General features: G+C 49.2%; 2 protein-coding genes across 3 annotated transcripts; one reads left to right on the top strand and one right to left on the bottom strand.

The window, feature by feature from the left end:
* Positions 1-876: 876 nt before the first annotated feature.
* Positions 877-4,582, bottom strand: TTC19 (tetratricopeptide repeat domain 19). 2 transcript variants are annotated; one of them, XM_071764906.1, is made up of 10 exons: positions 4,423-4,582; positions 4,267-4,346; positions 4,061-4,171; positions 3,906-3,944; positions 3,350-3,406; positions 3,043-3,104; positions 2,491-2,585; positions 2,144-2,298; positions 1,678-1,840; positions 877-1,190 (listed from the first exon to the last, which is right to left on the bottom strand). In XM_071764906.1, the coding sequence occupies exons 1-10, from the start codon at positions 4,580-4,582 to the stop codon at positions 1,057-1,059; spliced, it is 1,056 nt and encodes a 351-aa protein (XP_071621007.1). In that variant the 3' UTR covers positions 877-1,056. The 2 variants fall into 2 exon arrangements, with proteins under 2 accessions (XP_071621007.1, XP_071621008.1); XM_071764907.1 differs by having other exon boundaries at positions 1,094-1,573.
* Positions 4,563-15,126, top strand: ZSWIM7 (zinc finger SWIM-type containing 7). The gene is made up of 6 exons (XM_071764922.1): positions 4,563-4,700; positions 5,026-5,123; positions 6,870-6,891; positions 9,992-10,094; positions 14,142-14,246; positions 14,817-15,126. The coding sequence occupies exons 2-6, from the start codon at positions 5,048-5,050 to the stop codon at positions 14,931-14,933; spliced, it is 423 nt and encodes a 140-aa protein (XP_071621023.1). The 5' UTR covers positions 4,563-4,700; positions 5,026-5,047; the 3' UTR covers positions 14,934-15,126.
* The last annotated feature ends 73 nt before the right edge of the window (positions 15,127-15,199 follow it).

Below are 15,199 nucleotides of genomic sequence, written 5' to 3'. Positions count from 1 at the left end.
TGCCTGTAACAGATATATTTTTACTTCCTAGCTTGCTGAAAACAAACCTGTAGATCTGAGTTTTTCCAGCTTCAAGGAACATCTCTGAAAAACCTGCGTGCCTCCTCTTAGCTGAAATTTAAGCAGAGCAGAAGCCACTAATGCTACTGTAAGTAAACTACTAATGCTGCAATTAACACTAAGGGTTGTACCAACCAGCTGAAGTTCTTGCAAATGAGAGGTTAAAATGTCTGGTGAGTGACAGAATTACATTTAGTTCTACTATGCTAGCCTAAGTATAGATTTATAAAAGTCTGTAACTTCTGTTTCCTAAAAACTTCTGGTTTAATTCTCCTTTAACATTGGGATTCCCTTCAGGGTAGAACTGAGAAGTGCTCTTGTACAAGGAGGCTGCTCATACTGGATTCACATGAAGGCATCTACAACCCTGATGTGGATTCATGCCTATATCTACCAAAGCTGGTACACAGCAGCTTTTCCACCAGGAAGCCTCAGCATTCTAGTACTGATCTCTCCAGGAGAGGAGGACAGGTTTGGCACTCAGTGTGCTTTGGACTGGGGTAAGGTTGCTGAGTGTTATATTTCTGACAGCAGCTCGTAGTCTCACCCCTCCTCTGAGGACATGTTCTATCTTTGGATGCTGAATGCTTTGAAGGAAAACACTTGATCTTCAGGCACCCTGTTTGAAAAGGACATGGAGCTACAGCTCTGCCCTAGGACAGGTACAGTCAGAGAAATGCTCTGGGGGAGTTTGCTTGACTTAACTGCCAGCAGCAATGCTGGGCTAGACCTGCACGTTGCTGGCAGTCAAGACAAAGTTAAATCAGCATCACAGGAGGTCACTCTAACCATAGACTACACCACAAATTTACATAGTTAAGATTTTATAACTTTATTTTGGGCTAAGTTGTTTGGCCAGGGCAGCCCTTCTTGATAAACAGTCCTGAAACTCCTTACTGCTGCTTCCCTGGAGAGCTGCAAACAGATCTGAGGTTGCTTTCACTGACCAGCCCTGGCTGCTTTCAGCCACTTCACAGTTGGACCCTGTGGCCAAACTCATTTGGAGCCCTTTCTCCTCTTGGCCAGCTCTGCCAGTTCTTCCTGGATATGCTGGACAGAAGCAGCATCTCCCTTCTTCTGTGCCTGCTTGAGAGCTTCTGTGTACACTTGTTTTGCTTGCAGAAAGTCTTCTGTAGTGAGAAGAAGAATTGGCATGGCTGGCCAGCTACAGAATTCAATCTCAGAGCTCCCTCTTGAAGCCAAGCACGTGCAAAGGAGAGGCAAAATATGGACTTGGAAGAGTTCAAGAACTAGGGAGGAGCAGAAAACATCCAGGACAGGGTGACAAGTAAGAGAGCCTGACAGCAGCAATGACAACAGGACAAGCATGAAGAGCTCATTGAAGCAAGTCTCAAGCATGACCTGTATCCTTTCAGGGGAAGGCAAAGATTCCCTGGCAACCTTTTAAATCAGATGCACCAGTACTGCACTTATCCTGGACAGGATTCTTCAGCTGCTGAGCTCAATGTGAACACAAGCTGCCTACACCAAGTCATCAGACCTACTGCTTAAACTAAAAATAGTAACAGAAAAATAACTGTATAGTTCCATCCTATCACACAGATGTCTGCAGACAGCACAAGCACAGTGACACAAGCTGGACATTTATTTACCTACCCTTGTGCATCAGAATTGCTGCCAGGTTATTCAGCACCATGTGCTCCTCAGGGTGTTGAGTCTCCTTGGCCAGCTCTGCTGCCCTCTTGACACAGGAGTATGCCTCATCATAGTGCCCCTGAGCATCCAGGACAGTGGCTAAATCATTCATCAGCACCACAGTCTGAACCAGGACAGAAAAAGAAGCCTCAGAGCAAGACTTGGGAAGGAGTCAGGGGCAACAGGAGCACCACATTCATTCCCCTGTCACACTAGTAAAAAGCAGTATTTCCCAGAGAAGCTTTCAGTAAGGAAGTGTCCTATTTCTGTCCCACTTGCTGCCTGCTCATTCTTCCTGGCAGGAATACAGAAGCTGATTTGTTGCTGTGTGCATCTGATGCCAGCAAAGCTGCTTTTAAAGCTGCCTCATTCTCTAGGCAATTATCCTTCCCTTCCCTCGTACCCCAGTGACCATTGTACACGTTACCTGTGGATGAGTCTCTCCCTGAACTTCATGTGATATCTGCAGAGCCTTCTCATACATTTTTTGGGCCACTGGGAGCTGGTTAATGTTCAGGAGGTAGCGAGCATAGGAGTCCAGGCTCATCCCAAGCAAGAGACGGGTGTTGGCTTTTTCTTCAGCTGCAAAGAGAGAGGAGTGGAAGTGATCACTACTACAAGATCAAGCAGGAGTCTCCATCCTGCAACAGCAGAAACTTCATGCAGTGTGAAGATAGTGAACTGAGATGAAGGTGGTGCTTGGGCAACATGGAAAGGACAGGAAAGTAAAGAAAATAAAATGAGAGAAACCTTTGGCAGCCCAGGCAGTCCCACCTGATAAAACATCCTCAGGCAAGTCCTTTTGCTTGGCAATCTTCTCCTCTAAGGTCAGGATGCAAAACTCATAACCAGCCAGGGCTAACTTGTGCCTGCAAAGTACAGCAATTCAGCAAAGCAAAGCTCCTGTCCCTGAAGGGATGAATGTGAACATCCTCAGTTCCCTTCTAGAGGGCCCATAGGACTTCTTCACCAGACCCTTCTTGCCCTGTGCTCTTCTCTTGATTGTGGCCTGGACTTTTCCTTGATCCATGGGTAAAGGGATCCAAGAGGTGGAGGAGGGGCCCTCCCTCCCCACAGTTAAGGCCAGCTAAGGCAACCCCATGCTAGTGTTCCACTGAAAAATAAAACCTACAAGTTCCCAGAAACCAGCTGCTTCAAAAGCCTCTCCCTGAGGTGTGGATTTAAGGCTTAAGACTGATGATGGCTAAAGACTGTTGCTACTTATGCCACATCAAAGCTTCTTCATGCATTCTATTTTTGGAAGAAAGCCTCATTGCCACTGTGAAGCTGAGATTAAAGCAAAAATGCCTTTAGCAGGGAACTCACTGTTTCTGAGCAGCATAGATACTGGCCAGCTTGAGGGACATCTCAAGGACTGCATTGTCATCCTGCCAGGAGGACACACAATGCAACTGTTACTCCTCTTGCATCTCCCCAAAAGAAACCACTTTGCCACTGAACATATTTAGACCTTGAAAATGCCCATCCTGTTGTCTCCAGAGCTGCCATCCCCTTAAAAGTTCTTGGGAAGCTAGCAAGCTCATGGCTAGTACTGCCCATTCCCAGTAGGAGGTATTGCAGCTCAAGAAAGAGACTGAATTGTTAATGTTTCCCCCTGAAAAGAAGAACATACCTCCTTTGTGTCCCCTGCAAGTAAAAAGCTCATGCTTGCTTTGTAGAGCTTTTCTGCCTGAAAAGAGAATTTTGAAGAGAATACTGAGGGATGATGGCAATTAAAACAAAAGGTCTCCACCCTTCACAGAGGCAAAGTGCTGAGAGAAACCTGTCTGACAGTTTGTGGCATACACTTTGTACCTCAAGCCCAGTTAGAAGTGAAAGGGTAACCAGTGCCCAATGGTACCACCAACCAGTAGGGTCCTTTCAGTCTCTACTTTAGGACTCCTGCACCAGCCATGAGTTCACCACATCTCTGCCTGCAGGGCTTTCCCAGATTCTTCCTGGGAAATGCAGTGTGCAGTACTCCTCCTTCCCTTGCACACCATGCTGGAGCTGAGTTTAAAGTGTGAGAGCATCTTAGCAGCATCTGCTCCATGGGACTGCAGCCCCAAGACAAATCCTTGTGTTTTATCCCAGATCTCAGCCTCACAGCTCCCACCTGGCACAAGAGGTCAGGCTCTTAAAATTCAGAAGGAAAAAAAACCCACAAAACCAAACCAGGAGTTACTCACGTTCTCCAGCTGTCCCTGCATGTAGGCCACGTTTGCCATCTGGAAGAGACGGGCAGTGCTGAAGCTCCAGGGAGGACCCGACCGCATCCCGGCGCTACCCCCGCAGCACCTTCCCGCACGGAGCAGCCCCCAGGCCCCGTCCCCCGGAGCCTCACCATGCTGTAGGTATAGACGATGGCTTTCCTGTTGTCCGACCGGTGCGACAGCCGCAGGGCCTGGTGCAGAACCCGCTCGGCCTCCGCCAGCTCCCCCTTCATGACGCTGAGCTGCGGGGAGAGGCGGGGGAGCCGCGGGGCGCTGAGCGGGCAGGGCCCTCAGGGGCTGCCGCTCCCCGCTGAGGGAACTCCCCCCACCTCCTCACCTTGGCTTTCTTCAGCAGGAGGATAATTGCGTCCTCGCCATCCTCCTCCTCCTCAGCATCCCTGGAGAAGAGGGAGAAGGCTGCGGGGCCAGTCTGACCCCTGCCCGCCCTGCCCCTGACCCTGCCCGCTCCGCTCCTCCCTGCCGCCCGCCTCACCTCCCAGGAAGCCCAGGGCAGCCCCGCCCGGCCGGGACAACCGCTGCCGGGACACCCCCGTCCTCCCGCTGCTCCCCTGCCCGCCGGGCCGGGCGGTGCGGGGCGGGGGGAGCCCCTTGGGGAAGCGGCGGAGGCCGCGCCGCAGCCCCGCCAGGAGCATCCTGTGCGCGGGCCCTTTAAGAGCTGTCTCGTCACGTGACGCGGGCCGCTGCGCCACTCGGGGCGAAGGTCGCGCGTTGCTATGGAAACGCGGCCTAATGGCTGCGCCGACACCACAGGTAGGCCCGGCCCGGCCCTGGGGTCTCCATCCCAGTACCGGAGGCTCTAAATAGCTCCGATGCGGCTCCCGGGAGCCTTCCGGAACCGCGGCGGGGAGCAGCCGCCGTGAAGGGTGGTGCAGGCGGCGCGGCTTCCGCTGCCGGGACCTGGCAGCTGCCGGCACTTCCCTGTGAGAGAGCCGGGGCAGGCGCTGTCCGACAAAGTGTGAAAAGCAAATTTCTTAAGGGGCTGAAGTAGAGAACTTCCCGGCTTGTAGCATCCGTGTGTGTGATCTGCAGTGATCTTAGGGATTCTCCACTGTCTCCTCTTCTGCCTTGCTTCCAGCCCCCAGCCCGGTGCCCATGAGATGGACAGTACCTTGCCAGCAGTAGCAGAAGAACTTTTGAAAGAGATCAAAAAGGCTTTTCAGGAGACTTCACATGGTACGTAAAGCAAACCAGAACCATCCCAGCAGGCAGTGGGGCGGTGATACTGGTGCTGCCTGACCTGGAGGTGGCCATGAGCCTCCCCTTGCTTGCAGACTCTGTCACAGGAGGGGTGACCTTCACTTCAGGAGTGACAGAGAAAGATGTTGAGACCACGTCCCTTTCTTTTGCATGCTTTTAAAAGCAGGATATCATAGAAGTATATCTGAACTTCCCATTTCTTTTTAAGATTACTTGCTATAGTCCTGAGTGTAGGTTTAGGAGCTGTACTTGATACAACTTGTCTGGACTCAAAGGGGTTTGAAGCACAGGTAATGAGGAGCAGCCTCTTCTCTGAAAGTCAGGCCTTTCCAAAAATCAGACAAGGTTGGGCACTTTTTTGAACTTGGGCCCCAAAGCTTGCTGAGAGCTTGGAGTGGAAGTGGCTGCACTCGAAGGATGATAACTGACACACATCTGGTAAACATTTGGCTGTTCCTACTGTACTGCTGTTTTCATAGGCTCACTAATTTAAAAACTAGAGCTGAGAGGCAAATCTTCATCAAAAAGATCCCATTTTCTGACTGGCCAGCAGAGGGCAAAAAGAACTGTTCCCTTGCTTGAATGAAGCCAGCATGAGCCAGTGGTGTCAGTGTTTGTCTGATAAATAGTGCAGAATGGTTCCTCCTAAGAAAAGTGTCTAAGGAATATTTTTAATTACACTAAAACCAACGAAACAGACATGCAGAGGAGTTTGTGTGGAGTGGGGAATGGGCAGAGAACATCTACACTGTCAGAGCAACCACATTAACAGCTTTCTGATGTGCTTGCAGTCAGGTTGGAGTAGATCCAAAATCGACATTGGCTCTTCAGAAAATCTTTATCAATCCTGATGTAAACTAGGAAAAAATAAAAGAAGTCAAGATTCCTTTTTGAGGTGTACTTCTTAAAACATTCAAGTAGAACTAAGACATACACCCAAACATAAATGCAGAAAGAAACTGATTGATCACTTTGGAGAATTAAATTAGAATAAAGCTGGAAAAGTCAAACCAACAGTGTAAGTCATAGAAAATATTTGTTTTCATTGTTGGAACAAAGGATTTTAAAGTCAAAAGTCCTGATCTTCCAGTGGAATACAGAGACCTAGTACACTGTGTCCATGCAGTGATAACAGAATAATCAGTTTGGATGATCAGAGCATGATCTGCTACCTACAGCAGACAAACTTTCTGAAGTGTAATTGCTCATCTTAACAAGAAATTCTAACAAGTGAAGACATTAGGTTTCTGTGTGCTGTATTAAAATAAAACTGTGCTGGGAAAAGAACAACATTTTTAAAGTTTTGATGCCAGTGTTCTCAACTCCTGCCAAAAGAGTTTCAGGGAAGCCCATAGACATATTTTTAACCAACTTCTTAAGAACCAACATCCTACTCTGCATGTTAAGGCCACTTGCCTTTTCTCATATGCTTTTAAATTTAGGATGTTATAAAATTAAGTAGATTTGGGATTCTGTATTTATTTTTAAAACAAATCCCTGTGGTTTTGAAGGTATATTTATTTGCTGTACTTGGTAAGTGCCTTAGCACAACCACAGCAGATGATTTTGCTGCTCCTTCCTGCTTTTTGGTGGTTGGAGTACTCAGTCCTCTGTGGCCTCTGGGGGTGCCTTAGGGAGAGGCACTGCTCTCCCTGTGGTGCTGAAGTCTCTCACAGTGTGGAAATTCAGCACAATCACTCTTTTATTTTCTTTTTGTTGCAGTCCCTGATGACTTGCTGCTGGGGTGAGTAGCTTTTACTTTGGTTCTTGTCACAAGTGTGCAGCTAGAGGGCAGCTGATACTCTGCTCTCATCATGGTACCAGTGTCTTTTTTCCTGTGTTTGACCAGTGCTCTGTGTTTTTGCTGGTAGTGGAAATGAAGGTCCAAAGAGATGATCTCAAGGTTTTTTCCAGAGTTTCATGAAATGATGTCTGTGTCACTGAGTCTGCTGTGGTGACTTGCTCAGGTCTGAGTGGGTTAAACATCCAGAAGCCATCACAGTGAGAAAGGCTTTTCAGATTCATCTTGAACTCTGTGTTCCTGTCTGTCTGTAATTTACCCAGGAGAAGACATCACCAGGAACCCCTCAGGCCTTAGGATCTTTGAGTCTAAAGTTCTCTCACATAATGCTTGTGAAAGGTGCACATTCTGGCTCCCCCTTCTGGGACCACAGTGGCCTTTGGAGAGTGAGATTATATCTGACAAGTCTTGTAATTTTTTGTTTCCTTCTTGACATAAAAGAAAAGATGAGGAAAGTGATTCTCTGGCTAAGTTTAGTAACAGTTGGGTGGTCACTCTTGGCAGCCAGATTTCCATCAATTCCCTGTGACCAGTGTCTCAGAAGAATTCTGATTTAATTTCTGAATCCCTTCCAAATCCCTGAAGTCGTTGAGTTTCCTTTGGGCATTTCCCTTACTTATTTCCTGCTAGACTGATAGAATTATAGACATGAAAAAAGAATTCCCCAAATTTGAAAGAGTTACAGAAACTCATTAAACTCAGCCCCCTTACAGTCCCAAACCTAATCAGTAAGGAATGTCTTACATTGAGTGCTCCCCCACCCACCTCCTCTCAGTCCTCAGATGAAGCCAATCCTTGCCTTGAAGTTTTGGTTCCTGGAATAAGTCTCTGCTTGGCTTCTGATCCATGAGCTTGAGTCAGACACAGACTCAGCCATGCTCTGCCTTGGCTCTTTGTGTCTCCACTAGAGCTGGAAATGTTCCTCTGCTTTCTTCTGTTCTCCTCCTCGTGTTTTGGGCTGTCTTTTCATCACTGCTGATTTTCTTGTTGTTTACCCTTGTAACTAATCTAGACTACACAGATTTTTCTCAGCAGATAAAAGTCTGTAAAGTTAACTGAGTTGCCCCTGAGCTCTTTGGAACACACTCAGAGCAGCTGGATATACAGGTCTGGAATAATTTATAAGCCTTTGAGCTGTCTGGACAATAGGCTAAAGGTACAGTTGTCCAGATCTGAGGTACAGGATATCATATATCCTTGCACAGCATCAGCAGGAGTTAAAAACATCCTTGCAGGGATGTGCATGTATGTGGATGGAAATTACTCTGCCTTCAGGACTCACAGCTCTGTTTTTCCACTGCCTGGTCTGAATTTTACAGCACCAAGCACAGCAGTGGCCAGACCCCAGCATGAGCCTCCCTGGTGCTGCCTCCCAGCACTGAGGCTGAGGAGAGAGCTGTGTAAAGGTTCTACAGGAAGCAAAAGTCTACCTGAGCAAACCTGGCTTACCCCAGGCACTCTCATGTTCCTAAATTTTGTGCAGTGGGGTGTCCCTGCATGATGGGGTGTCCTGCTTGGCAGGAAAGGAAAGGGAAAGGGATTTTAGGAGTAATGTAAGGAATGTGCTGGTTTGGGTGTTTATCTGGAATAAATTTGCTGTCTCTGAGCTCTGCTGGTGGCTGGATTATAGATGTAAAACTGCTGCTATCTGTGGCTCCATGTGTCACAGAGCAACTTAAGGATTTCCCTGGTAGTCTTCCCCTTCCTATTGATGCAGTTTGATGGGTAAATAAAGAATAATTTATACCTAAGTTGTGACTGTGACAGAGGAGATGTGATCATGACAAAATGACTCATTCACTCTCCAGGGTTTAAAGCTCCCTGGGCTGAGGAAGGAGCCCCAGTGCTGCATTTCCTGTTGCTCAAGGAGCTCTGCATCATCCTTGCTCTGGGGATGTGTGGGCCATGACCTGGGGTGGGATTCCAGACCAAATGATCCATAATCTGACCCAGGGCAGCTCATCCAGGACACAGTAAAGGTGTCCCAGAGCACAACCCCCCTTTCCCCTTAGCATTTGCAGCTCTGCCTCTGTGTGCTCTTGTTTACCTGGTGCTGTCACCACTAAAATCCCAGTTTGCACCCATTGTGCTCATGTCACAGTTTCACAATTGACTGCAACAGGGATAATTGGGGTGTGTGACACTGCCTGCTGCCTGTAACTTGTTGCATCCCCCAGGATTTCCTTCCTGCATCTTCTCTTTGCCAGCCTGTCTGTTGCTGTTGTCTCTGGCTTTTGCTGCCAGAGGTGCAGTTTCCTCTGGAAAAGATTTGGTGTATTTAGGGTGCTGAGCAGAAGCAAGATTTCCATTTTTATGCCTAGATTCACTGTTTGGTAAATCTGTGGTCTGTCTATAGAGAGTTTGTGCTGGAAGAACTATGGGAACATGAACAAAAAGTCTGATCAGATCACTGTAAGGACAGCCCCTGCCTCTTGTTTCACCTGCACTTATTTGCAATAATCAATGATCTGTAAGGGACTGCTAAAAGGTAACACTGTACATGGCTAACACTGTAAAAAAAACACCTCACTGTGACTAAAAAAATCTCCCTTCTGTGTCTCTGATGCACTTTGTCTCATTTTTAGTTCAGGACAGGAACAACCCCATGTCCTGTGTGCAGCAGGCAGTCAGAGGAGTGTCACAGTGCTGAGGCAGTAACACAGAAGTTGTAATGCCCCATGCCAGAGAAATCTTTCAAATGTCTTATAATTAATTCCAAGTGGGATTTTGCAAATGTGGGATTGTTTGGGAAGTGCTTGGAAGTTCTTTTAGGAATATCAAAACCCAGCTCTGAGTAGCTGGCAGAGTAGAGGCTGTCTGTAAAGACTGAGTCCTGGGATTGTCCCAGGGGATTGGTGGTCACTTGGTGGAAGTCAGCAAAGCTGGGAATGCCAAATGTGGGGTAATTAGTGGAGCTGTAACATTAGAGAGATTTTGAGGTGCAAAGGGAACCTTTGCTTAACAGGGCTAAATCCTATGGATTAAGACTAAGCCAGGTGGTCTGATTCTGTGGTGTGACCTAACCAGACACCTTCTCTTTCAGGCTGAAGTTCATCTTTGGCCCATGTGCTGTCCCAGCTTTGGATCTGGTGGATCAGCATTCTGTCACCCGAGTGGTGTCACCCAGTGGCAGGACTGCATTCCAGGTACACTCTGGTTATCCCCTCTTCAGTTTTGCTGTCTGATGGTTTCCAGTTCACATGTGAGCCAGGATCTTCCTCACTTGCTGAACACAGGAGGGCACTTGGATAAACATGGAGAGAGCATCAGAGTTTGACAGGCTCCTAACTTGATACTGGAGAGCAGAAGCCACAGCCTAGAATTAGCACAGCATGGGGACACTTCCGTTTTCTTTGTGGCTCACAGCCAGTCAGGGACTATTTCTTACATGTTTGTGGTTATCATGGTCAGAAGGAAGTTTTCCAAGGATTGCTAATTTTATTACTTTCATCCTATCCAGCATAGGCAGTCCTTCCTCTTGACAAACTGGGTGTATCAGAGTGTTATCTGCCATCACTGCATTTCTTTCCCTGCTGCACTCCAGATCCTCAGTGTCCTGAACACTCTTGACCTCTGCTTGGCAGTGGGATCCTTGCTGTCTGGGAGGAAGCAGAGCAGGCCAAGTCCGTGGGTTTCATTCTAGTTCACTGTAGCCAAGTCTGTAAATCACAGAAACATCTTCATAAAATGGTGTTTTAGGGTAAAGAGCTCCCCTTAGCCCCAAAAAATCAAACTCCTCATGCAGCACAGGATGGGAGGTGGAGCTGGGGCTCATTAGGTGAAGAGAGGAGCCACAGACACTTCTTTCTGACTTTTCTGTGGTGTGGACAGTTCCTTTCTCTAGGAAAAAGAGAATTTTTTCCTTTGTGTACCACTGACATCCTTGCTGGGGACAGCCTGTGTGTTCATTGAGCTACTGACCAGCTGCATCAGCCCATGGGGTCAGTCAGAGAGACACAGTGTGCTGTGCCCATAAGATTTTGGTGAAGAAACACTTAATTCCTACTACTTAGCCCTACTGACACCCTCACAGCACAGCCCCCTCCACTGCTGAACCTGCTGCTGTGCTTTTTCACACACCAGGCAGACCATGGGGACTCTCTTTGCTCACTGCTGTGGCAGCCAAGAGGAACATTTCCAAATATCCTCCCTGCAAAGGGCTTTCTCTCCTTCACTGGAAATGCTGAGATGCTCTGGGGTCATCTGGGGTAGGAGAAGAGCTGTGAGGCCAGGCCTGGGTGATGACACAAATGGTTTTCACGTGTTCAGAGCTTGCATTGCTTGATTTGCACGTGGACACTCCATGGCTTCTGGGGCCTTGGAGAGGCCATTGGCCCCTCCAGAGAGTGATGAATCATAAACACACAGGGCTGAGGAACACAGCCTTTGATTCAAGTTGAGGGCTTGCCTGTGGATATTTGGTAAAGCCTGAGCAGCATTGCTTCCAGGATTCTCAGACAGCAGCTAATTGAGTGCTTGAAGGCTTTTCCTTTTTCACTGTTGTTGGCTGAGTGTGGCACTGGGCAGAGAATGCTCAGATGCTCCTTGCAGAGCTGTGTCAGGCCTTGCAGGGCTGGATCCACAGCCCCAGCACCCTTTGGTGTGAAGGATGAGGGGGATGCTTGGAGCCTCTGATCTTCCCAGCAAACCTAAGTGTCTGCTCACCTGCTCACAGCTTTTCTGCAGCATGGCAGAGTTAACTGCATCTTAAGAGGCCTGGTGTTCATCTCTTAGGTGCAGGAAGCCTCAGGAGGCACAGGGGAGCATGGTGAGAGGGGGTTGGTGTGCTGGCTGCTCCCTTACATCCTCTTGGGGTCCAGGCAGAGCCATTGCTGAGCAGTGCTCAAAGTACATGAAGCAGTCCCTGCCTGCAGGTGCCTCTGTGTTTCTGAGCAACATTCTTCTTTGCTGGAGCTTGATTGCTGATTAAGGCAAGAGATATTTTCTTTGGGGGTGTGAGGCTCATCCCATTGTGAAATTCTCCCTCAGCACAGCTGCAGGAGGTGCAGAAATGGCTTTCCTGAGGCTGCTGGCTGGAGCAGTGACAGGAACACATTCTGGGGGCATAGAAACCAAAACAATGAGTGGGACACTGCACCTCAGAGTAGCTGGGTTGTGTCACTGGCTCTTCATTCATGTGTGTGGGGTGTTTAGACACAACCAGCTGTGTGCAGTTCTCCCTCACAGAGAAGGATGCGGAGAGGAGAGGGGGGGTCATCCATGGCTGCCTGGGCACGTGGCACAGTCATCAGTGTCACTTATTCCACTGAAACTCAGCTCTCCTGTTTGTGTCCAGATGTGCACCACAGCAGGACCAGGCCCTAGGGCTGCAGCCTGTAGTGTTGGCAGCTCCTACCCTGAGGAACTGAGATGGGAGAAGAAGGAGTCCTCAAGCAAGTGACAGCTGAGTTTGTCACCAGTGCCTGGGCTGGGCTGCAGATGGCCAGAAACAGAGGCACCTTTTTCTATTGATCTTTGGATTTTAGATTCTGCCTTATTAGGCAGAAGCTGCATTCTTGCCATCTAGGTCAGGATGGGGAAACACTAAACTCAGCCCAAATGTGGCAGTGTCTGTGTCTTCCCCCCCCCCCCCTCCCTCCTCAAAGGAAAACACTGCTGAAGGAAAGGCACCATTGGAATACTTCATCTTGGAAATAAAACAATCAAAGGGGCTAGAGGAAAACAAACTTCCCACAAGTGAAACAAACTCAGCCTGGAGTAGAAGGAGGGCCCAGGGTAAAGGCCACACTGAAAAAAGAATGGTTTACCCTGGAATGGGAATGTGAGTCTTGTGTCCTGAATCTGCTGGGAGCAAAGGGGATTAAGAGGCATGGGTGCTTCACATGGGTGCTATGGGAGAGCTGAAACCTGTGGGTGTCCCCTGTTGGGTAAGGGTGCAGAGAGAGCTCCAGGGGAGAGGGGAAAGCTCCCCTTCCAAGTGCAGCTCTGGGGTGGGAGGGGCAGTGTTCCTCTGGAGGGATTTAGGAGCAGCCAAGGAGCAGCACTCTCCAGAGCTCCTTCCAGTCTTTGCTATTTTTGTGTTTAGCCCTGGATGTAGGTGTATGTGTGCCACAAATCCAACCAGAACCCAGAGCCTGGTGTGGGAGAGGAGCATGGTGTGCTGTCAGAGCCCAGGGGCTTGGTGCAGAGGAGGGCACTGCAGGTAATGACACCTATAGATCCCCACCATTCTCTGGAATATCCAGGAAGAGGCAGTGCCAGTGTCAAGGCCACAAAGCTCTTGCTGTGTCTGGACCCATCCTGGCAGATACTCTGTGGCAGTTGTGTTTTGGGCATGGGGTGCAGTGCTCAGGCCTCAGAGCATTGGTGAAGTCCAAGCTCCTGAGTTCAGGTTTCTGCTGAAAGTCTGTGAGCCTGTTCTGCTCCTGCAGAGCCTTCCCTTGCAAGAAGAGAGGGCAGAGCAGTTGGCTTTTCAAGTAGCTTTCTAAAAGCTATTTTCTGGTCTTGAAGAAACCAAAAGAGAAATAATGTGCAGGTTGGCTTTCCTGTGCCATGCAGTCACCTCCAGCAGCTCACAGGTTGCCTGCCAGCTCCTTCACCTCCTCACCTGCATCCCATGTCTGTGGAGCAGAGGGAATGTGCCTCAGCACCAGCCCTGCAGAGGAACAGCACGTGGGAAAAGGAGGCAGTGGTGTTCCTGGAGCAGGGAGGCTTCTTCTCTGGAGACTTCAGCTTTGTTTATTCAGACAAAAGTGGATTCCAATGGCTGCAGCTGGTTTTGGGAGCCTTTGAGGCCTTCAGCCACTGGAGCTCATTAGAAAATGCCACATTCTGAGGGCTGCTTTCCTTCCATCCCCAGACTCATGGTGGCTCTGGGGTCACAAATGGGCTTTTTGTGACAAGAACATCTTTGTCATCTTCAGCTGTCCTGTGTCTGCCAGCACAGGGGAGGGAGCTGGATGGAGGGGCTGGTGGCTGTGGGAGGCCAGGGGAGGGGGCTCTGTGTCCCTGAGCTCCAGAGCTGAGGGGGGGATGTACCAGAGAGCTCCCCAGCCTGCAGGGAGAGGAGTGTGCAGAGACCATCAGAAAGCTGGGGAGCTTCACTCTTAAACTGGGGACACTGGTGGTGTGACACTGGCTCAGCAGACACGTGCTGTGAGTCACTGCAGAGGGGATTTCAGATGCAGGCTGGGAGTGAGAGAAATGAAAAGTGAATGCTGCCTCTGTTTCAGGTCCTTGGGAGCTCGGGCAAACTCTACACCTGCTTCAGCTCCTGCCACTTCTGCACGTGTCCTGCTTTCAGCTTCACTGTACTGCAGAAGAGTGAGAGCCTTCTGGTAAGTCCTTTGCCTCAGCTTGGGGCCAGGGGAGGGAGCAGGGAGAGGGCTGTGCTTGAACCTGAGCAGCCTGAAGTTTCCAAGGGAGCAGACAGGGGTTGAGCTGTGACCACTGCACGATCTGAGCTCGGGGAGTCCCCAAATCTGGGTGGAGTGAGGCCTCACAAGGGCTGGGGAGGGCTCTTGTGCTTTGGTTACTCATTGCTGTGATCTTTTGGAACAAAAGCTGCTGGCACTCACTGCCACATGGAGTCTGAGTGAGGATGTGGTGCAGGTCACCTGGGGGGTGAGGAGGGGCTCATGGTGACCCCTTGGTTTGCAGTTGTTGGGAGGCATCAGGAGCTGGTAACACTTCACTGAGTGTCAGATCCTGATCATTATCTTGGTGGCAGAACTGAGCTGGGGGAACTGGAGCACCAGCCAGGGCTTGGGGTGTGCCAAGAGGGAGCTGTGTTCTGGGAGCACTTCATTAGACCCATTCTGGACAGGATGGATTTTTGTGGCTTCCAGATAGAGCAGGACATTCCCGGGTTGCCCCTGCTGGTAACTTGGCTGTGCTGTTATTTGCAGTGCAAACATATCCTGGCTGTCTACCTCAGTCAGGCCATGGGAGCCTGCCAGGAACTAAATGTCTCTGAGGAGCAACTCACAAGCATCTTACTGGCTGAGGAAGAGGATGAAGGATGAAGGATTTTTGGATCACATGCAGAGGTGCTTTCTGTGCACCCTCCTGGCTCTGTAGCTGACATCTTTTTGTACCTGGATGTCAAATGTTCATCGTGGCTGGTAGGTTTCTTCCTGTGCAGCAACCAAGAATGGCATTGATTAGCAGCCTTAAACTGATGAATTAGTTAATAAATGGTAAGATGCCTGTGTTGAATTCAGTTTTATTTATTTAGGCTATTCTTGGGGTTGTTGGAGATGTTTGAACTAATCTGTAACGTTGTCTGCTT

This window comes from Heliangelus exortis, chromosome 21, assembly GCF_036169615.1.
Source record: "Heliangelus exortis chromosome 21, bHelExo1.hap1, whole genome shotgun sequence".
Classification (NCBI taxonomy): Eukaryota; Metazoa; Chordata; class Aves; order Apodiformes; family Trochilidae; genus Heliangelus; species Heliangelus exortis.
The sequence above is the reverse complement of the archived record's forward strand: the minus strand, read 5'-3'. Positions and strand labels throughout refer to the sequence as shown.

Excerpts from the sequence above, each read along its gene's own strand:
- ZSWIM7 (XM_071764922.1), top strand. The coding sequence starts at position 5,048 with ATGGACAGTACCTTGCCAGCAGTAGCAGAAGAACTTTTGAAAGAGATC. Across the intron at positions 5,124-6,869 it reads TTTTCAGGAGACTTCACATG|TCCCTGATGACTTGCTGCTG; the intron begins GTACGTAAAGCA and ends TTTTTGTTGCAG. Across the intron at positions 14,247-14,816 it reads AGAAGAGTGAGAGCCTTCTG|TGCAAACATATCCTGGCTGT; the intron begins GTAAGTCCTTTG and ends TGTTATTTGCAG.
- TTC19 (XM_071764906.1), bottom strand. The coding sequence starts at position 4,582 with ATGCTCCTGGCGGGGCTGCGGCGCGGCCTCCGCCGCTTCCCCAAGGGG. Across the intron at positions 3,105-3,349 it reads TTGCAGGGGACACAAAGGAG|GATGACAATGCAGTCCTTGA; the intron begins GTATGTTCTTCT and ends TCCTCCTGGCAG. Across the intron at positions 1,841-2,143 it reads AGGGAGAGACTCATCCACAG|ACTGTGGTGCTGATGAATGA; the intron begins GTAACGTGTACA and ends GTCCTGGTTCAG.